At 39.2% G+C, this 23,457-nt stretch overlaps 2 protein-coding genes and 1 long non-coding RNA gene across 5 annotated transcripts; all 3 read right to left on the reverse strand.

Annotated features, from left to right (window-relative positions):
• Positions 1-5,291: 5,291 nt before the first annotated feature.
• On the reverse strand, positions 5,292-11,887 carry LOC141656106 (uncharacterized). 3 transcript variants are annotated; one of them, XR_012548343.1, is made up of 6 exons: positions 11,691-11,887; positions 6,860-6,948; positions 6,648-6,757; positions 6,441-6,536; positions 6,181-6,228; positions 5,292-6,053 (listed from the first exon to the last, which is right to left on the reverse strand). It is a non-coding gene; the product is annotated as an uncharacterized LOC141656106 (long non-coding RNA). The 3 variants fall into 3 exon arrangements; XR_012548342.1 differs by having other exon boundaries at positions 5,401-6,053; positions 6,181-6,536; positions 11,691-11,860; XR_012548341.1 differs by having other exon boundaries at positions 5,401-6,536; positions 11,691-11,860.
• A 394-nt stretch (positions 11,888-12,281) lies between these two features.
• Positions 12,282-12,728, reverse strand: LOC141655362 (uncharacterized). Its single transcript, XM_074462447.1, has one exon. The coding sequence runs from the start codon at positions 12,726-12,728 to the stop codon at positions 12,282-12,284; it is 447 nt and encodes a 148-aa protein (XP_074318548.1).
• Positions 12,729-22,340: 9,612 nt separating this feature from the next.
• On the reverse strand, positions 22,341-22,898 carry LOC141655363 (secreted RxLR effector protein 161-like). Its single transcript, XM_074462448.1, has one exon. It carries the CDS (start codon positions 22,896-22,898, stop codon positions 22,341-22,343), a length of 558 nt encoding a protein of 185 aa, XP_074318549.1.
• Positions 22,899-23,457: the final 559 nt, after the last annotated feature.

The raw sequence follows: 23,457 nt of genomic DNA on the forward strand, positions 1-23,457 counted from the left end.
GCTAAGCTGAGCTGGAAAGTCCTCCTCGACAAGTCCTCCCTTGCCGCCAAAGCCTTACAGAGCAAATACCTCACCTCTCGTCCCCGCTCCTTCTCCTATGGCTCCCATATTTGGAAAAATGTGGGAATTGGGTGGAGTTTCATCAAGAACCACCTCACTTGGTCTATTGGTGATGGTTCCACTATCCGGTTGTGGGACGATCCGTGGACCAGCCTGGGGCCTCTCCGGGCCGCCATCACTGGCCCACTTAGCCTTACCTCCTCTACCGCGAGACTCTGCACCATTATCACTAATGGTACGTGGTCTTTTGACTCCCTTGACTTTGATCTCCCTGACCATATTACCCAGGTCATTCTCTCACTCCCTATCCCCTCCTCTCCTAGATGCGACATCCTCTCCACCTCCCTTGCCCCCAAAGGCAAGTTCTCTGTTGGGGACACTTACCATCACCTCTCTGGACCCCCAGTCACCCCCTTGCCAACCAACCTCCCCCTTCCCTCAGACTTGGCCTGGTTGTGGGATCTTCATACTCAGCCAAGGATCAAAGTTTTCATTTGGCTCGTGTGGTGGAACAAATTACCGTACAAGGCTTCCCTCTTTGCCAGAAACATCCTTTTTAGCCCATCTTGCTCTCTCTGTCACAGCCCCTCCCTCCCTGAGACCTCTCTTCATATCCTCCGTGATTGCAGCTTTGCCTCTGATTTTTGGGCCTCACTTAATGTCCCAAACTCTTTCTTCTCCCTTGACCTTCTTTCCTGGATCTTCGACAACTGCAATTCCCCTTCCCCTAGCTGGAACACCCTTTTCACTTTTGCCATCTGGCGCCTTTGGCTAAGGCGCTGTGACCTGACCTTCTCCACTCCTAACCCCCACCCTATCTCCTCTTTCTGCGCCTCTATCTTCTCCCAAGCCTTTACCTGGACTAGAGCCAATGACCACACCCTCACTGCCCCCTGCACTGGTACCGCCCCCCTTGATGCCTTTAGCTTTCCTGTTAGCTGGGCCCCTCCGCCGCTGGGTTGGCTCAAAGCCAACGTTGATGCGGCCCTTTCCCCCTCTTCTTGTTTAGCCAATCTGGGGTGTGTCATTAGAGACTGTTCTGGGTCTTGGGTTTTAGGTTGGTCACTCCGCTTCCCTAGGAGCGACCCTTTCCTGTGTGAAGTGCTTGCTATCCGTGATGGGCTTTTACGTTCTAGTGTCCTTGTGAACAATGTCTTGATTGCGTCTGATTGTCTGGATGCCGTTAACTCTATCTTGCTGTCTACTGCCCCTTGTGGTCCTTATACTAACATCATCCTTGAGTGTAGGGCCCTCTTGCAGGACTCACCCCATTTGAAGCTGATTTTTGAGAAGATGACTGCTAACCGTGTGGCGGATGCTATTGCTCATCATTCCGTCCATGATACTAGTTCCCTTTTAGGTTGTTTTGAGTGGGCTCTTGCCACTCCCTTTGTTGTTGATCTTTGTATTAGTGACTCTGTTTTGGCCTCTGAGCCTCTATCTCCCGACCCGCCCCCGTGATGTACTCTAAACGCTTTTTTCACTTTTAATGCATGTTCCCTTCATCCAAAAAAAAAAAAAGTGTCCCACCACCCAAAACCATCACTTAACCCTGTCCCACCCGAGACAGCCGCCCAAACCGTCCCTAATCCAGCTTACTTCACATGGTAAAGGCAAGACCAACTCATCCTTGGTGCTCTTACTGCAGGTACCTTGTCCTCCCCGATTGATGCTCTTACCGTTAACAACAACACTTCCCACGTGCCTGGACCACCTTATCTCGCACATTCACCAACTCCTCCCGTGGTCACCGTCTCCAAATCAATGACCGTCTCGACAATATATCCCACACCGATGACATGTTTATTACCAAATACATGACTGCCATCAAAGCTTGTACCGACGACCTTGCTCAACTCGAACATCCAATGGATGTCGATGATATCACTGCCAAAATCTTGAACGATCTCAATTACAATAAATACCGTTCGTGATTGAAGCGGTTAAATATGAAGACCTACAATAAACATAACAGAAGAATGTACTCCTTGATAACTAATTTTGCTAAATATGGTTACATATTTTGTATACCGCGATTTAATTTGGTTAATAGTTTTCCAAATATACGGAATGCAATTATTGTGGGAATTGAGCAAGGTATTATCTCCATTCTAATTACAGCATTTCTTTTAAAAGATGTATTTTAATTAAAAATAAATAAATGTCAAAATAAAAAGGTTATAACTTATCGAACCCAGTGGTAAAACGAAGTGAGGAAAAAGGGATGTTTGGGAAGAGTTGGTGTAGTGTAAACGTGTGGAGGGACTAATGAGATAAGCATGCAGACCGCAGACGTGAGAGATAGATGTCGTGGGCATGGGAATCAAATACGAGTAGTTGTAATGTTCATCAGCGCTTCACGTGCATATAACTGATTAATACTCCATCAGTCCCTCTTTTAATTGCCGTCCTTTGATTTTGGCACAATAGATTAAGAAAAGAGAAGGGATTCAATTATTAAATGACAAAGAGATCAAATTAAGTGTGAATAATCAAATTGCATTTCTAAAATAAACAGTAAAATAATTGACTGAGACACCCAAAATAAAATCGGACAACAAATAATCGGGATGGAGAGAGTGTAATATGGTTACATTTCCTCTCTCATTCTTGCACCACCCCCTACATATCCGTATCTGTCACTATTGGCTGTGTATGCCCGTATAAGTGTATAACCCCATGTCTTGCTTCATGCAGTTCATTACTTCACACTCCCTTCATACTTAGTTGGTTGCTTATTCCATCATTAGAAATTTAGAATATACCTCCTCGATCCGTCCCACTGAATAGATTACGTTTGCTTCATTTTGGGAATGTAAACTATTGACTAAGACAAAGGTAAATATTTCATCGAGGGTAAATTTTCTCTCCTTCAATATTGTTATTTTGGAGATTGTTAACTGTGACGATCTAACATTTGATGTTTAGTGTTTTATAAACATTATCATTGATTGATTAGAGAATTACTGAATGTTTCTAACATTAGATTACACCATTTGATGTTATCCGCCCAACTTGTCAAGTTTATCATTATGACAAAGTTAACAACCGTAGTTGTATTACTGATACATACATGATTTTAATGAGGGATTTAGACTAAAAATATGATTAGAACAACCGCAGTTGAATTTTAAACTAAAAAAATATCGAAAATCTTAGAATTTCTATAATTAAATTGGAGATAGTCCCTACAAGAGTATCAGCGGTATAATCGGTCTGCGGTAGTTCAGTAGCAGAGTCGGGATTTAAAGTCGAGCGGCAGACAAATAATAGTATAAGCCAACTGTCAGTAAAATATTCGAAAATGTTCAACTAAAAACTTTAAAACTAATACTAACCCCTCGCTCTATCATTGACTACAACTTTGGAGTAATTTAAACCCAATTTCCTGGAAAGGGTGCATGGTGAGTGGTGACGATGGACAATGGGTAGAAAATCCTAACAACTTAACCGTACCAAGGTTCCCCACACGTAAACATGGCGATATGCCACTTGCATGCATGACTCTCTTAAAATTTCTGTTTATATAGCGTACCCAAATAAAAGGGTTATGAGAACAACAAACAATATTTCAAGTTTTTTCTTCAACGGTTCATACCTACCACATGGCCTTATAAACAAGCCAAAGTGTTGTCGCACAAAAACTGACATAAGTTTCAAGTCAATCAATTATGAATGATCTATGTTGTGAGTATTTGTATTAAATTTTTGCATGATTGAGGTAACGAAATGGTTTAGATTTTCTTTCAATTTAACATACTTAATACCTTTCTTGTAATCACTAGTAATCACTAATGAAATTGACAAGTTTTTTTTTTTTTTTTGTTTAAATGTAAGTATTATAAATCGAGTAAAAGAGTCCATGCACAAGTCGGGTCGGGTTATCCGGATAAGACTGGATCACCCTTAAACAACAAGAGACTACTCCTCCTTGCCTCTATCTGATTTTCTAACATCACAACAAATAAATCCAAATCCCCCCTTTCCTATCTCTATATTGGCTGCATGCACTTCGTCTTCTTCCTTTTATAACTCCTGCAACAAAAGCAAATCAAACCATGTCCAAAACATCATCACAGCTCCCCAAACCTCAAGTCATACCAGCGCCTATCTTTCGCTGCCAATGGTTGCTTGAGCTACTTCCCAGATCTGAGTTTGGCCTCATGGAGGATCCTTTGGGCAACAATCTCAGGCCTCTCCATAGTTCCTTCAATCTAAGCTTTGTTCCTTTGGTTCCATATGTGGTATACCCCCGCCATAATCACCATCACCTGGATTCCTCTCTGGAGCTTCGTCCCTCTCCTGTTCATACCCCATTCCAGACATTTGTCCCAAGGTATGCTCAACTTAGCTTTTGAGTTTAATTCATTAATTATCCTTCTGCTATAAACACATCTCGAAAACAAGTGGTCCCGTGTTTCATCTGCTTGAGCACATAGACAGCAAAGTGCCTCATCACAAACCCCTATGCGATGTAATTTTGATTTGGTATTTAGGGATTCATTCATAATTAACCATGTGAATATGCTGTGTTTTGGTAAAGACCATCTATTCCACAGATATTCGCCCACCCGACCTTAGGACACTGTTCTCTCATCCACAAGTAGCATCCTTTTATTTGTGTAGCCATTAGGTTCTATACTCCAAGTCTCATTATCATATCCCTCGGCCCGGATCCTCTCTTTTGTTTTGCATATCATCCGCCATGCCCAACTTGATTCATTGGTAGGAGAATAATCCAACCAGGTTTTATCCTTTATGTAAACCTGATGAACCCATTTGACCCACAAGCTATCCTTCTTCTTTGCAACCCAGATCACCAATTTACCAACCAGGGCCTTATTCCAGAGAACCTGATCTCGAATGCCCAGCCCTCCTTCCTCTTTAGGTCTGCATATAGTTTTCCACTACTACAAAACTTGTGATGGACATCGGACTTTTCGCTATATGGACATCGGATACACAACCGATGTAGAGTTTGGTCATGTCCATTGTGGATTAATGGACATCGGATTTTAAACCGATATCCATTAAAATTTGCACATCGGATTTTTAGGAAAACAGATGTCTATTTGATCAATGGACATCGGATTTTTAGGAAAATCGATGTCTATTTGATCAATGGACATCAGTTTTTTGCAATAATCCGATGTCTATATTTATTATTTTTTATAAAAAAAAAATATTACGTTGTTGCCCATATTAGTCGTACACATGATGACAATGCAAAATGATTCCATAATCAACAAAAAATATCTATATACAATCAATCGGTTATCCAAAGCCAATTACAAAAAATTTTCATCTATACAAAAATATAAACCGATATGTAAACTGACTAATTGTTTAAAAAAAAGGCCGAAGAGACACTGAAAAGTAATATCAAATATCATTCTACTGTGAAAATATTAATATGGAGATGAACCAGTTACATCGCCAGGCTAATCAAATGAGACAATCCTTCTTTGATCAGGTTTTCCCTTGCTTCCTCCTCAAAGCGTGTCTAATTAGAAGTTACATCCTCTTGCTACTCAAATGAGACAATCCTTCTTCGAACTGATGGTCCCATACTAAGGCTACTATACCAGAACTGATGTCAATATGACTTAGTTCCAGACACTTAGAATCAGAAAATTAGAAGTGCAGAATACAGGTTCTTACCAATATAGAGCAGGTGGTAACTAATGTGATAAAGTTATTGTTGCTTCCATAAGGATCAGCTAAACTTAAAAGTCACACTGAAAGAAACAGACTCTCTATTATTTCATGAGAAAGGCTGCGTATGTCCGAGATTCGACCCCAATTTTCTCCACTTCGAGCGGGAGCATCTTATAGCCAATCGGATTTAGATAAAAAAAATGCACCAATATATACCATACAATAAAAATTAACGTCAATTAACAGGAAATTGAAAGAGAATAAAGATCTACCTTCAAGGGGCAATTGAACTGCACTTGTAAGAGACCCTTATACTCAAGTATTGACCGATTGAACTGCACTTTTGCAATAAAAAGACGTTGACATTGGCTTCTTCATTCAAAGCATTGATCACAAATCCACGTATAAGAAACAAGCAACAAAATGCTAAAGACGAATACGTTTAAATGAAACAAAACGCACCTCAAGTAGATTAATTGGCCTGGATAACAGTAAAGATGAGATTGCAGCCTTGGAAATGATAGTGAAAGTGAGTACATGTAAGATGGCAGAAAATCGTTAGTTAGTCAAAAAATAGTTCCAAAATTAAAAAACTAACCAGACGAGGACACAGTTTATCAAATTTCCCTTTTGAAGAGCGACATTCTTAACCCCAAAATTATGCAGTTATGCCTATACCACTAAAGTGAAAACTAGATGCATGCATGATAAGTATGACATACCAAACATTACAAGTGCATTTCAGAATATTATCTGCAGAATGGCCGCAATCAGTGGCATTTATGAACAAGAAACTTCTCTTGAGGTTCTTTCAAGTTCTGCAATTCATCAAGCATGGGGAAAAATTTAAACTTTATTGCAAAAGGGACTTTAAATACTACATCTCACAGCACAATACATCACAATACAGACACTGAAAAATAATGTACCAAGTTCTAAATTTTGATAGGCTACAACACATCCTAGCGACATCAGTATCTTGATCCCAAGAGCCACAAACTAAAAGCGGTTGCTACAGCTAGGTGAGAAAATAATAGGCCTGCATGGAGTATAAGATCAGTAAGTAAAGCACATGAAACACTCTCAGATTATAGGGTGTAATAGAATTGGAGTATAAAAGCGATGCAACAAAAGTGAGTACCTCTGGAGCAACGTACATATCATCCAAAATGAGTAAACCTGGCGGAGGGGAGCCTTGTATTTAATCCAAAACTGTTTTCTATTACCAACCTAGAGATATATTAACACGAGAAAAAAGAAAAAAAAGTTATTATTAATAAGAAAAATAAGGGATAAAAGTACAATTTCTGTAACCAACTTGCTTAAGGGTAAATATTAAGCAAAGCTAACAACCACAATCATGGAGCCTTGACTGTCATCGCCAATCAGTTGTTATATATTTCTTTAAACTTGACTGAGAGCCCAATTAGTGAAGTAGCAAAAATATGACAAGCATCGACCTCAAGAAGCTTGAAGTTTAAACCTTTATACCATTCTATCAGCGAAAATGTTAAACGAGAATCCAAATTTCAAACTAAGCTATTTCTAGACAAAATGACATCATGTTCATAAACCTAATTTATTGATTTATTCTCTTATCTTATTACACATATCAATTCACATTGCTCAATCAACACACAAATATACAAGTCAAGGTATAAACAGTTTAGATTGGCGATGGCTTCTAAAGAGAGGCTAGAGGCCGTACATCAAAAAGCAAAATTAATTAATCAGAACAAATAACAATCCTATGTTTTAATCTCATAAATTAATTCAATTAAATTGGTAAGGATGAAAAGGTATTCAATTAACAATAACAGACAGAAATTGTAAATCAGTTACTTTAAACATGAATCAAGATGAAACTGAACATAAACGATTAAAAATGGGGAAAACTGCACTCATTTGCCAGTGTAGTCGGTGACGACTTCAGTGACGACAATCTTATTTCGTAGGTGTTTTAGCAATCGAAGTCACTTTTCCGGAAAAATATTTACTGAAAACTGAAAATACAAACTACCCTATAATATGGGTTAGTCTAACGATAATCTTACTGTAGATACCCGTATCCGTCGATATTGGAATTTATAGAGAACCCGACAAACACCCGATGATGATAGGACACATGTATTCTTTAGTTGTCACTGTCATTATTTGGAGCTCGTTTTACGATGTAGAATGGGCGTCGTCGATGAAGTATTTTATTAATTTAAATGATATTTAAATTAATGTTTTTTAAAGGGAATTCATTTTATTATTTTAAATGATATTTAATTTAATGTTTTTTAGTGAATTCATTTTGTTAATTTGAATGATATTTAAATTATGGTTTTTTAGGTAAATTCAATTTATTTTATTTTATTTTGAATTTATTTTCCCGAGTTTATTTTATTGAAAATAAAATAAATAATTGATTTGAAAAATCATTTTATGAGTATATTTGATTTGAAAAGTCATTTATTTTAATTTATTAATTGATTTGAAAAATCGATTTTAAAAGCGAAGAACTCGTTTTTAACCGTGTGTTTTGAGCTCGATTTTAGCTCGGTTTTTAAGCCCGTTTCCTTTGCGAATTGGCACGAATCTCGAGTACACTAACCAACCTAGACCAATACCCATCAACCCATGTTCGAACCCCCTCACAAGCAGCCCAAATTCTCATCCCAAACAGGCCACAAGCAGCCCGCAAAACACCAATGCAGTCCCCTGTTTTTGCGTGCCAATTCTCGAGCCCAAACCCGCTCCAAACACTACCAAGACCCGTACCCATTAACCCTAACCCATACCCTAGTATCCTACCCATATTATCCTAGCTTAATCACCAAGAAAACCCCCCTCAAACCCTCACAAAAACCGATGGACAGCAGCCATACGGGATTGAGCCCGACTGCCTCCTCCTCTCTTTTAACCTACTTTAACTCCCTATAAATACCACCCCTTCACCATACATTCATTCCTCTAAGTCCTCCACACATCCAAGCATCACATACAAGCTTTAAACCTCAGAAACAAACCCTAAACATCCTCCAAAAACCCTAAACAAAACCGACACACAAACTGAAACTGTTTGTGTGTCCTCTTCGAAAACCCTTTCGTTCCTCCATCAAACCTTCATAAAAATTCGAGTTTCTTGTTCCTAATTAACCACATAACATCCATCTACACATTAGACAAAGATTTACGAGCCAAATTGCCCTTGAGAGTACACGAGATCCCTCGAAAAACAGAGTGAAATAACACTCTGTTTTCGCGGTTTACTCTTGTCTGTCCAGTTCTGTTTGTGCTCGTTTTTCGTGCCCAATAACCCAAAACGAGCCAGGGTTGCTTTAAGATCCTTGTTCTCCTCTCTTTCTAGTTTCCAAAACATCTTTCGAATCGAATTTTCGTCGTGAAACGAGGGAGATATCACTGTTTTAAAATCGCTGTCCAGAAACTTTCCAAAACCCGTGTTTGCTTTGTTCTTCGTCGACGACGGCCTCTCGAGATAAAATCTACCATCGATTACGACCCAAGACGGTGTCAACGATACATGTAGGTTGAGGGTGCATCAAATCCCCTTCTCTTTTCTCTTTTTATTTCGTTTTTTTATGCCTTTTTTATTGTCTTTTTTGTTTGTTTTTTCGCTTGTTTATCGATTGTTTTAAATTAACTATGAAACTAGTTAGTCCGAGTATGAGTTAAAGTACCACTATGAACACCCGCGTTGACTTGAGATGGGAAAAGAAACCGCTACATCTGTCGGTCGTACACCCCCGTCTCATTTACATATCCTCGTGTTCAAAGTAGGGCATAAATAAAACAATTATCTAACTTTGTTCTTCGTTTTCGACCCCCTTTTGTTTCGGCCAAATCGATAGACCCTAGGACCCGTTGCATGTTAGTTTAACCTCTGATTGTTAACCTATGACATATTTAGATAACATTAATTTAGTTTAATAACCTAATTAGACACGATAGGTGGCTTCGACGTAAGTTATAAAATCAATCGACGATTCTGTAAATAATTGAATGCATCTCTCTCTTTCACCTAATTTCTCGCTAGTATAAGAGTGCGTGATTAGCACCTTCTTATTGACACTCGATGAGTTAAATTAATTAGCGAATTTGACCTAATTAGACCCTTTAGGCCGTGTAGAATGCACCCTTGCGCGACAATCAATCGACATCGTTTTTAACTCGTTTTCTAACTTGTTTCCTATCCCTTTTCGCAATCATTCGATCTAACCAATGAACCTAACTTAGGAACTAGGTTGGCCTTGTCTTGGCCGTGAGGTTGCCGTGGGTTTGGGCCGTGAGTTGGCCGTGGGTTTTGTCTTTCCTATTTCGTTTCTCTTTCCTTGTTTGTCATTCGTTCTTTGTTTATTTTGTAGCTTGTAATTTATCGTTGTTTATTGAGTTGTAATTTTCGAGTTTGTTTTACTTCTTTTGAGTCAAAACCTCTTCAAAAACCTTGGTCTTGTTTGGTTAGACGGTTGTTCCCCAATGCTTGTAGGAGCGTAGTAAACCGCATGTTGTTTAAAGCAACATGGCCCGGTTTATGCTAATGCATGCTTTGGTGCGTAGCCTTATGTCTAATTCGATGAGATTAAGCGCGAGCACGCATTACGAGGAGTGACCCAAGGACCGTGGGTCATGTGAGCCGTGGGCCACCCTCATGTGCACGGTTTTCAAGGCCCAATGGCCGTGTGTTTTGTGTCGTGTTTTGAGTTGTATGTAGCAATTGTAATTAGATCGAGTTGTAATTTATTTATCGTTGTGTCGGCATGAAATGCCTGGTTTGTAATAGGTAGATCCCAACGGCTCCCCCATTCCCCCTAAGCCTTGTTTGCTTTCGTTTATATGTTGCTTAGATCAATCAACCCACATGCTAAATTACAACTTTGACAAAGTTAGTTTAGTTGCATCTAAAACGACATAGAAATTGTTGTCACATGATAGGGTTAAAACAACGTTTGAATATCATACATCGTACGTAGCTATGACCTTGTTTGAACTCCGACACTTGACTTAGTAGAGGCCGTTATCGACGGGCGGGGTTGGGTGTCCTTATGGGCTTCCCAACACGTACCCTCACCCCTTACTCAAGATCTATGGTTTGTGGATCCGTCTAAATACCATTGGATTACGAGAGTCATTCAAATCGAGTGATATAGGGTACAAGTCTTTATCTTTAATCACTCGTAGTCGATTGGCTTTATGCTTTTCGATGAAAGGTGTAAAGTTGACTTGAACGGTTCCAAGTTCCCAAAAAACTTGGTGGCGACTCTAATATGTCTTAATTCGATTCGAAAGAACCTCGAGTCGATTATGTCAGGTGTGGATCCCGCGGACGCAGTTCCCGAGGGCCTTGTCCACACTTACCAATCAACAAACCCCTTCATTCCGGAGAGAAAGAGCGGTAAAAGAAAAGAGAGGGGGTATACAGACTTACATGCCTAGAATTTCAAATTCATCAACTTACCATAGCCCTCCAAGATGATAACATCAATAGACTGAAGCTAAAAAGTCCAACAAAACAAAAAGGCTATATAAAAAGTAGCTAATTTCACTATCTCAGGCAACATGACAAGTATAATGTTCATTGTTTGACACGGAGCACCAAACCTCCATTTTGGTTAGTACATTCTTATCTTTGAGAGCCCAAATTACAAAGGCTTCCTGTTGGATCAGAGGGATGCCAAAATGTACATAGGAGATAACACTAACAATAACAATAAGAAGATACAAAATAGTAGAGAAGTACTTAATATTCATCCATATAACATAGTTTTATCCAACATCCACGTTTCCCCAAAATTGATTAAGATGCTTAATTGAAAATCCCTAACCCTAATCCCTAAACTGATTAAAATAAACTAAATCCCTAAGCCCTATGATTTAAAAAACTGAATTCAATGATAAATGAGTATAAATAAGGGAAAATGAAGGAATCGCGATGACTTTTTATAGAAAACAAAATGGAAAACGCATACCTAGACCGACAATATCGGGTAACGTAGGTGACGAATTCTGGTAATGCGGATTTGAGGCAGCCAACGGTGAGCGTCGTTGAAGGTGAATAGGCCGACGGTACTCGGTGGGGTTGTCTCATTGAAAGTTCTTCTCTCTCTCTCTCTCCAATGTCGATGATAATAGTGTTTTTTTTTTTTTGAGAATAGACCAGATGATTATAGAGCGGGATTTTCTGCGCCAAATATTAATAGTTGGATGCACAACAGATTTATTAAAATATATGATGTATTTTTTTATTAGATAGACATAGGTTATTATAATGTCCGATGTGTATTAAAGTTATAATTAATAGACATCGGTTTGTTAAAACAACTGATGTATACAGAATTAAATAGACATCGGTTTTCTTTAAAACTCTGATGTGCATTTCTTGTACATCAGTTTTTCAGAAACTCCGTTGTCCATTAAGTGATGTCCATAAGGAGTTTTGTAGTAGTGTTCCATGCTACCAAAGGAACTCTCTTGTACTCCACATTCCCATCCCAAAGAAAATTTCTACAGATAGCCTCAATTTTTTTGATAGCTCCTTTTGGGATGATGAAAATAGATGCTCAGTATGAGTGCAATGTTGTTAGGACAGCTTTAATGAGGACCAGTCTCCCAGCATAAGACAGCTTCTTGGCACCTAAACCGTGGATTCTCTTGCAAATCTTTTCTATCAGCACATCACAGTCCTTCCTCCTAAGCCTTGTAGTTTGAATGGGCATCTCAAGATATTTGAAGGGAATGGATCCCTCCTTAAAACCAGACACACTGAGGATGTAATTCTTGAGAGTATCAGAGACCGCCCCATTGAAGTATGCATTAGACTTAGAAAGGCTTATTTTTAGGCCTGAAGTTTTTGAGAAGGTATTGAATGCCTTTAAAATAAGCAGCATGGAAGAGGCATCACCCTTACAGAACATGAGGACATCATCTGCAAACATAAGATTTGTAAGCTTTAATTCCTTGCAAAGAGGGTGAAATTTAAAACCTCTTCTCCTTGCAGCATAATGCATGGTTCTGGTTAGATAGTCTATGCATAAAGTGAAAAGTAAAGGGGATAAGGGATTCCCTTGTCTTAACCCCCTCTTCCCTTGGAAAAAACCAAAGTTCTCTCCATGAAGTGAGAGAGAAAAGGAGGTTGTGGAGACACATTGCATGATCAACTCTTTGAAATGTATAGGAAAATTCAAAGCATCCAGGAGCTGATTGATAAACTCCTAGTCAACTGTATCATAGGCCTTTTGTAGGTCAATCTTAAACATACATCTAGGAGATATGGTAGGCCTATTAATTATAGAGTCCTATCAAGTCTTGGCATATGAGAACATTTTCTAGGATACTCCTTCCCTTAATGAAAGCTCCTTGGTTTTGATCAACAATGTCAGGTAGAATGCTCCCAAGCCTCGTAGGATCCAAGTTTTTTTCATTAGATTTTGCAAAAATGAAATTGTTTTTTTTTTTAAAAAGATGAAAAAAAACCATCATTCTTATTTTTTTTTTCAAAGAAAATTTATACAACAAACTTCTATTTATCCTTATATATTACAGGCCAACATTTCATGTTGAAAACAAGGATTTTTTTTTTATTTCATAAGTCACAAGGGCAATATAGTATCAAAGGGTGAAAGAATTCGACCTAAAATCTAGGGTTTTTTTTGTCAAACACAACCTTTAAAAAACTTTTTTTCCAAACACCACCTTTAAAAAAAAGTTTGTAAAACACAACCTTTAATAAAAATTTTTTTGTAAAACACGACATTTTGGCAAGAGTTTAACCACCTTGCAATAGGGTGACTTTAAGTCGATATTTGAGATAGCAAATGAGGTCGATTTGAGGTGTTCTTAGACTTTTTGGAAAGGTGGTAGTACAAGCTTTACAGGGGTTACCAATAAGGTGGTGATAGGTGGCCTTATGTAGGGATTATTGGTGTGTAAAGTAAGGCTGGTCAAGGGTGTATTGGAGGTAAAAACAAATCAGAAAAACACCAATTCACTCCTTAACCAGCCTTACTTTACACACCAATAGACTCCACGTAAGTCCACCTATCATCACCGTATTGATAACACCTAGAAAGCTTATACTCCCACCTTTCCAACGAGTCTAAAAACATTTCAAACCGACCTCGTTTGCTATCCCAAACATCGACTGAAAGTCACCTCATTACAAGTGTTCAAGCTCTAGCCAAACTGTCGTGTTTAACAAAAAAAAAAATTATTAAAGGTTGTGTTTCACAAACTTTTTTTTAAAGGTGGTGTTTGGAAAAAAAAAAAAGTTTTTTAAAGGTTGTGTTTGAAAAAAAACCCTAAAATCTATAACTCCCTTTATTTGTCCTAACACTAAAACTTGGAAAAGACGAACGTTATTGAGAGACCAGTTTTTCGTACCCTTTTATTTGTATTTTGTGACCCTTTTCTTGTTGTTTGTGACATAGTAATTTCGTACATATTTATATAATAAATGTACCTATTTTATCTTTAATCATGATTTGTACCTATTTTATTACCTTTAATACCACTTTTTCTAAAAATTGTAAAATAGTCTCTTGTTCTAATCATTTGTTTACTTTTTTTATTCTTTGTGAAGTGTTATTTTAAGTGGAGGCAAACAAATGATTGCAAGTTTGAGATGGGGGGAGCACCTAGTACTCAGTTCATAGACTATACATCTGAGGTAGTACCTCTTATTGTTTATTTTTTGAGTTTTTTGAGTTCTGTTTTAGTATAAAGTTTTTGAGCACTTTTACTAAAATATTACACTAAAAAAATATAATATTGCTCAAAAACTATAATTATAAATAGTAATATGCTCAGAAAAAATGTGTATATGCTCAAAAACTATAAGGTTTGAGATACTGTCTCAAATGCGTAATCATTTTTCTCCCTAGTACCTCCATCTCAAGTACTTGAGACATTAGGTTTTAAATCAAAAATATAAAATAAAACAAATTAGGGTAGAATTGTATGGTGATCCAATAAATATGAAAAATAAAGTCGTCTATATAAGTATCCCAAAATTCCTAGACTCCCAACTTGTCATCATTTCTCATCATTTAACATTCTTCAAAAACACCTAAAAAATTCCTCTCCTAATCTTCCTCAAGAAACAACAAATCTACAAAAACCCTTTCTCCTCAACAACTCCTTATTCCTGTCATTCACCATGACTTATAAACAAAGTACCACAAGACAACCATCACAAACCCTAGGATTCCATAACCAATCACGTTCCATAACCAAACTCCAACCCAAGATCCGAATTATTCACATGTATGCCCCTGAGATCATCAACACTGACGTCGCCAATTTCCGAGAGCTCGTCCAACGACTCACTGGTAAGCCAACGTCGGCCCAATGCAAAGGTAAAGATAAAGTTAATGATAAGAAGGGCAACCGGGATAGGATTGGGTGTGATAAGTCAATGGTAAACACCAAGCTAGAAGTGATGATGATGGGGAGTAATGATACTATGAGATCATCATTATCATTATCACCATCATCATCCCCATCTGATCATCATCAACATCAACCACATCATCATGGCGTTGATGATGATCAGGGTTTTCTTTCGGCATTTACGGATTTTGATGATAACTTTGACTTAAGTATGCTTACAATGGCTGGTTCTCATCATCATCAACAACATCATCTCAATTCTTTTGGAGAGACTCCTCAACTTTCCTTTAGAGGTTAATGAAATAACAATTAGTTTTTTTCGTGAGACGGTTTACTACCAATATTGTGTAAAACGGATCATCATATTGGTTTAAAAGTAAAACAAAATCTCAGGCTGAGGTTATAAATTAAAAAAAAAAAACATTTCGCGCCAATTCTTGTGTTAGGCGGCCTTACACAAGAATTTAAACATGGTACGAGTATTTTTTTTTTTTTAGGATGCGGTGAGTTATTTTTATTTTTTTTCTGATTATTAATTGTCTAAGGGATTGGTTTGATTTATTTGTTACGGAGAACATTTCTAACGGAATGGTTTGTGTATGAATTTTTAGTGTTTTGTTAATCTTCGGATGAAATGAGTGGTTTGAATTATGTTAATACTAATGCTAAATGCTAATTAATTCTTCGTTTTTGAAGATTGTAATACGATGATCTATTCAATCGATTCTCTAATATAATTTGACAACATTGTATATATAAGAAGGGTTGTGTGACGTGATCGGCATGCATACAAATTCGAAGAAATTTAAAGTTGTATGAAGAAAGTGAGGAAATGTAACTTAACCCGAATATCATCGTCCAAGATATATGTAGACGAAGCGTGTACTTGTGAGCGCACTTGTGAGTTGTGACTATGTTCATCATACGAAAAGGTTCCTTGCGGTAAAATGTAACAACTTCTGGGATACACTTGAATTTTGACAAGTACATTTTGCTGTTTCCCTATCAACTTAGGGATTTCACCGCTATAAATCTGTAATTAATTACGTTATTATTAAGAATTGAATCAACTTAAGTTTGAATGTCGGATATGAATGTCGTCGCCTGATTTGGGGAATCCAATCATCAGCTTAAGCTTTTGGTTGAGATGGTTAATTTGGTAGGAAGGTACAAAGTTCACAAGTAATTGGGATATAAGGCAATGAGCTTGAAGAGGATCTTTTCTATGAGCTTGTATTACGATTTGCGAACTCCTTGATTCTAAATTTCTAAGGATTTAAACCTAGAAAAAAGCTAAAAAAAAAATCTAAACATGGACGGGAAATTTAGGAAGCGAGGCCAATCAAGAATACAATATAAATATACAAAGTATAGTAACCTTATTTTATTTTTATTTTTGGTACATGTGAGGGGCAAGACCGGTGATTAACTGGCTATGGTTTGGGAGTGTCGGAATTTGGGATAGTTTATGTGGGAAAAGTGGAGAGAAATAAGTTTGAGAGAAAGAAATAGTTTGTGATTGAAATAGTTTGATTTGATTGATATGGATTGATTCTATTTATATGTTAATTGATTACAATGCCTTGGGATTACATGGTATGTAATACCCCCTTCTTACCCGGCTAAGATAATTGGGAGATGTTAACGTCTCGGTTTCCTGAGGCAGTGAAATCGGAATTACAATTAAAAAACTCTTAAAATAAATAACAAGTTTAGTTATTACATAAACGTAAACAAATGATAAAAGTACAACTCGTGACAGCTCTACTCTTCTAATGAACTATACTCGACTCGGATGTCATCAAGGCTCGTCCCGTCTCCCACGTGCTACGAAAGATAACCTGTACTTAACCTGCTCCCCATATGATCGGAAATATCATATGGATCGACACAGGCCACCCCGGAAATAGGTGATAATTACACAGACACGCAAACGTCGGTTTCAATAAATAAAGTGTGACATGACACAAGTGTGTGAATATGCAACATGACTATGATATGAATGACACGCTATCAAACAACCACCACGCTGATACCGGGACACGCCCAAACGTACCCACAACCACCAGTACCAGGGACACGCCCACGACACCACAACTCAAAAACAGGTACCGAGACACGCTCAGACGTACTGGGCCCGGAAGCCAACCGGGTCCTCTGCCAGACGTCGTCTCTCAACTACACGAGTCCATCCGTACTCAAGTCATTAATATGCACATCTCTCTTGGAGTGGGAAGCTCCAAGAGGCGACCCGAGCGTGAGACGGTCTCCCAACCGCCTCACGTCTCCTCAACAACAAGTAAACAACACAAACCGTCATATCCTCCAATATACATGATAAACACCATAAATGTAAGATACCACACAATATGCTAATTACCGACTCATCATGATACACATCCCAAATACGATATGCAATACGACTCATTCAATGCAATTAATGACAAATGACTCATTTAACAAATAAACAAAATATCAAAACTGAGTAGGATAAACCTACCTTTTAGCATACTCCGAAAGCAATCCGAATAATAATAATCTTCCACAAAACCGTCACCTAAATGAATAATTAAATACATTTAATTACTAACTAATCTTATTAAATTATAATTAACCCTTATATAATTTAATATAATTAAATTCAAATCCCAGCTCACATCCCCCGCTAAACATGGATCAAAACCCGACCCACGACCCACTATATAATAATTAAAAACCCGTCTTAAAGTTTGACACGATTTAAACTGTGTGCTTAGCCGCGGAGACCGCCCTCCTTCAACACCCTCAACCACGGTCATCCTAGTCCACCACCATCATGGACCATCTCCTCTCCACCCCTACCACGGTGGTCAGCCGCCCATATTAACGACAACCTCCACCTAGCTGAGCCCAACCACCAACCAATACAACCACCACCAGCCACCATCGTGGCCCCCCTGACCACGGTAGACCAAGCCGCCAGCCTTGTCACCAACCACGGCCATCACCGCTCCAAAACACAACAACAACAACAACAACAACAACAACAACAACAACAACAACAACAACAACAACAACAACAACAACAACAACAACAACAACAACAACAACAACAACAACAACAACAACAACAACAACAACAACAACAACAACAACAACAACAACAACAACAACAACAACAACAACAACAACAACAACAACAACAACAACAACAACAACAACAACAACAACAACAACAACAACAACAACAACAACAACAACAACAACAACAACAACAACAACAACAACAACAACAACAACAACAACAACAACAACAACAACAACAACAACAACAACAACAACAACAACAACAACAACAACAACAACAACAACAACAACAACAACAACAACAACAACAACAACAACAACAACAACAACAACAACAACAACAACAACAACAACAACAACAACAACAACAACAACAACAACAACAACAACAACAACAACAACAACAACAACAACAACAACAACAACAACAACAACAACAACAACAACAACAACAACAACAACAACAACAACAACAACAACAACAACAACAACAACAACAACAACAACAACAACAACAACAACAACAACAACAACAACAACAGTAACAACAACCAAACAATCAAACCGTATAACCCCCTTTGACACCCATTTACGACCACCTAACGCCACCCAATCCACCACCCATGACCACCACTACAACCCCCACTCAACCCACGACAAGGACCACTCAAGATCTCCCCAAGTAGGCCACCAAAACCAAGGTAAAAATCCATCTTAAGACGATCACACAATGACAACAACAATACTCTAAAAATCCACGGTCAACCCTTGGATCCACGGTCAATGGTGATCCGAGTGGTGGTCAATGACGGGTCAAGGTCGGTCAAGGTCGAGGCGGGTTAATGGTATAAATTAAATAATATATAAACTAGTTTAAGACGGTCTTACCTTACGATCTCCAGGCGGAGGGGCAAAAGATGATCTTTATTCTCTTCCTTTTCTCTCCCTTTCTCTCTTTAAAATGATGGGTGGAGATTGTGTTGAGATTGTGCTAGGATAAGGTGGGTGGATAATGGTAGGGTAGATTATATAAGGTAGTATACATATATATGCAAGTGTATTGTATTACGTATTATTATTATCATTACAACTTATAATTATTATTATTATTATCATTACCATCTTATTATTATTATTATTATTATTATTTTATAGAACGATGCGCGCAGCTTTCATTAAAATAAAATTAAAAGTTTACATAAAGTTGGTGGGGAACCGAAAGACAATCTGGACTCCCACACCCTTAGCAACAGCAAAGCTAAGTCTAGTAAAAATGTAAGCGGCCACCCGAGCTCCCGCATCCTGAGATACCGTGAATTTCTGGATCCGCTTGAGCAAGGCAACAACATCCGAACTCAGCTCTCCAAGTGAAGAGAAAGAGAAGGGAAGGAAACCATAACCCGCTGCCGCGCACAAATCCCCGTACTTAGCACACTTACGCTGCGCAGCATCAGCAACAACCCGGCCAGGCACACTTATTATTATTATTATTATTATTATTATTATTATTTATTATTATTATGCGCGCAGCTTTCATTATAATAAAAAATAAAAGGTTTACATGAAATTGGTGGGGAGCCGAGAGACAATCTGGGCTCCCACACCCTTAGCAATAGTAAAGCTAATACGAGTAAAAATGTAAGCAGCTACCCGAGCCCCAGCATCCTGAGATACCGAGAATTTCTGGATCCGCTTGAGCAAGGCAACAGCATCCGAACTCAACTCCCCAAGCGAAGAGAAAGAGAAAGGTAGGAAACCATAACCCGCTACCGCGCACAAATCCTCATACTTAGCACACTTTACATTTGAAAAGATCGGCGACAACCCGCCCGAGCACAAAATCGCCAACCCACCGAGTCAAAGGTGAAGAACCGTCGGTCGACGCACACATCACGCCCCCGTCCCAAGAATAAAGCAATAAATCCGCAGGACGAAGAGAGCCACCATGCCCATCAACCAAACCGATATCAACCTCCTTCCCGCGAAATACCGGATCTATAGCGGATGTCGAAGAGAGTGTCCCGGACAAGGTTATGCCGATGTTTAACGCCCACAGCCAAAGACAAGAAACAGCGTGGTCCCCAAAAACATCCCCAAAGAAAAACCCGAGAGCAAGCGAACGGGGCCTAGATACCGAGAATAACGGAACACCTGGACGATACCCCAAAGACACTACGGTAAGTCCTCCCGTTCATAGTCTCCGCCCCAACCCCGTGATAGGAACCGCACGTAACCAATCGAGGAGTGAGAACCCCGCCGAGACCGCCATAGAGCTATCGGCGAGGTGTCAAAGAAAAACAGACTCGAGGCAAGAGGCAACCGTCGTGAAATAAATGTCCGCCAATTTCTTCATAAGTTTGGGGGCAGCAATTTCACTAGGGTGACCTAATATATCGAACCTCGTAGTCGCAGATAAACACTGTGCGGCATCATCAAAAGCAGGCCGGCCAGCCTACAACACGGGAAGGGCGAGGAGCTTAGCTCGCAAACCAACAGATCGCAAGCGGGACGCAATAAAAGCATAAAACAAAACATCTCCGGCCGCATAAACACCAAGGCCACCAAGATGAAAAGGGAATGTAGCAAGGCGCCACTGCCAATCCCCAAACCCGCCCCGACGCGGTGACAATACGTTCAAGCTAGAACGCAGAGAGCGGCGTCAAAAGGAAGATGGACAGACCCAAAAACACTAGGGGAGCAAGTACGAAGAGAGAAGTAGAGCTTAGATATACCAGTACAAGCTCGAAGAAGAAGCAACTCACACTGCGGGTCCTCAATCCTCGCAACCAAGTCCATCAGCTCAATGGTCTTAGTAACTCTCGTCGCCACAATCTCACTGCTAAAACCAGGACAAGTACTGACAGGTCCTCCCAATACTGTAACACCGCGCAATGGCCGAGAAATAGAAGTAGGGAAAACCCCCGGAAGCCGGCTCCGTGGATCCTCAACAGGCCAAAAGACCTCCGTCTTGGAGACATTTAGGTGTAAACCAAAACGAGGGCCATCCAACCTAATCAAGTCCAACACCTTCCCCACCTCCAAAGTATCTCCCACAATGGTGCCATCATCTAAGTACCATGCCTGCAAAGTGAGGTCAAAAGTGTCCCGGATCTTGCAAACCAAGGGATGCAAAACCAACGCGAAAAGCAAAGGCCCCAATGGATCACCCTGCTGAACACCCTGACAAGACCACAAGCAGTGCTCCCCATAAAAAAGGCGGGCCGGGCTGGAATAACAAAACTCCACCCAACGGGAGAGAGCCGGGCACCGACGGCGGACCTCCTGAAGCATGGTCGAACGGTCAACAAGGTTGAACGCATTCTGGAAATCAACCAAAGACAACATAGAAAGCCCCCCACTGTTCCCCCGAGCCTCAATGAGCCGGTTCAAGGCATGCAAGATAGCCTCTCCTCCACCGGACACACCCACCCCGAACTGAAGCCCATCAAAATAAGAAGATAAAGACGGGCCAACCATAGAAGCACCAACCTTAGAGACAAGCCGTCTCCAGACCGTACCGACAGCAATAGGACGAACCCCACCACCCATTATTATTATTATTATTATTATTATTATTATTATTATTATTATTATTATTATTATTATTATTATTATTATTATTATTATTATTATTATTATTTTATTCTGTCTCATACATAACTCGTACAAACAATATAAAATATATAATTATAAAATACGGGGTATTACATGGTATTTATAGGTGATACGGACCCTTTCATATTCTAGGATCATTTTCATATTCTAGGATGTATGCATGAATCATCTAGATTCATAGTACATATATATGCATGAATGATCTAAATTCATAGTACATACATTATGCATGATTCATGAATGATCTATATACATAGTACATACACTATGTATAAATAATCTAGATTCATGGTATTAAGCAAGTGCATGAACCTAAATGAATCTAGAAAAGTCTCATTATTTTAACACTTCTCCTTGAGACTTTTGTCCACAACTCCGAGCTTGAATCTTAAAAACTCAAATCCGTTTCTTGGTAGAGCTTTAGTAAAGATATCTGGAAGTTGATACTCGGTAGGACAATAGACAAGCTTGACCTTTTTCTCTTGATCTGCATATCGAATGGCATAAAATTTGATCTTCATATGCTTCGTTTTGCTGTGACAAACTGGATTCTAAGAAATAGTGATTGCTGATTTGCTATCTACTAGAACCTCGGTTGAATTTTCTTGTGTGTGACCCATATCGGCAAGTATCTTTCTTAGCCAAATAGTCTGATTAACTGTAGCGCTTGCTGCTACATACTCTGCTTCAGCCGTAGATTGAGTCACAACACCTTGTTTCTTAGACATCCATGAGAAAATCCCGAAACCAAGTGTGAAAGCATAGCCAGAAGTGCTTTTCATGTCGTCAATTGTACCGGCCCAATCGATGTCAGAATAGGTTGTCAATTTTGGCTCTACACTGGATTCAAACATAACTCCAAAATTTGAAGTTCCCCTTAGATATCTCAGGATTCTTTTCGCTATTCTCGTATTAATGTCACTTGGTTCAGTCATAAAGCTTGATAGTAGGCTTGCAGCAAACATCAAATATGGTCTAGTTGTTGTGAGGTAAAGCAAACTACCCACAATGCTTCTGTATAGCCTTGTATCTGACTTCTGGTTGACATCAGATTTGGATATATGATCATTAATGGCCAGTGGTGTCGCTACTGGTTTGCAATGGTGCATCTTGAATTTTTTAAGAATATCGCACTACAAAAAGAATTAAACAGCGATCTGATTTTGGCGATCAAATCGTCGCAAAATCAATTTGGCGATCAAATCGCCGCTAAACGCGATCGCGGACCTTAGTCGCCTTTTCTAGCTTTGGCGACTAAAGTCGGTCGCCAAATTTGGCGACTGCTAAATCAGTCGCCAAATACCAAAAATGGCGACTGAAAGGGTAGTCGCCAATTTGGCGACTGATGACAAGGTAGTCGCCAAAATGGCGACTGAATTGCAGTCGCCAATTTCTAAATCAGTCGCCATTTTTGGGTGACGTAGCCAGTTTCACTGAGGCAATTTGGCGACTGATTTGTGATATGGCGACTGCTATTCAGTCGCCAAATTGGCGACTACCTTGAATCAGTCGCCAATTTGGCGATCAATTTCGCCGCCAAATCACAAATCGATCGCAAAACCATCGTATGTTTTGGTGGTTTTTTTCGTTTTCAATGCTAGCCAAAAATTTACAACCTGCATACAAACCGATGTTCCACAACACCATACATCCCATTTCAACACACAC

This window comes from Silene latifolia, chromosome 5 (assembly GCF_048544455.1).
Source record: "Silene latifolia isolate original U9 population chromosome 5, ASM4854445v1, whole genome shotgun sequence".
Lineage (NCBI taxonomy): Eukaryota > Viridiplantae > Streptophyta > Magnoliopsida > Caryophyllales > Caryophyllaceae > Silene > Silene latifolia.

Bases quoted from the DNA above. Each gene is read 5' to 3' on its own strand.
- LOC141655362 (XM_074462447.1), bottom strand. From the start codon at position 12,728: ATGCATTATGCTGCAAGGAGAAGAGGTTTTAAATTTCACCCTCTTTGC.
- LOC141655363 (XM_074462448.1), bottom strand. From the start codon at position 22,898: ATGCACCATTGCAAACCAGTAGCGACACCACTGGCCATTAATGATCAT.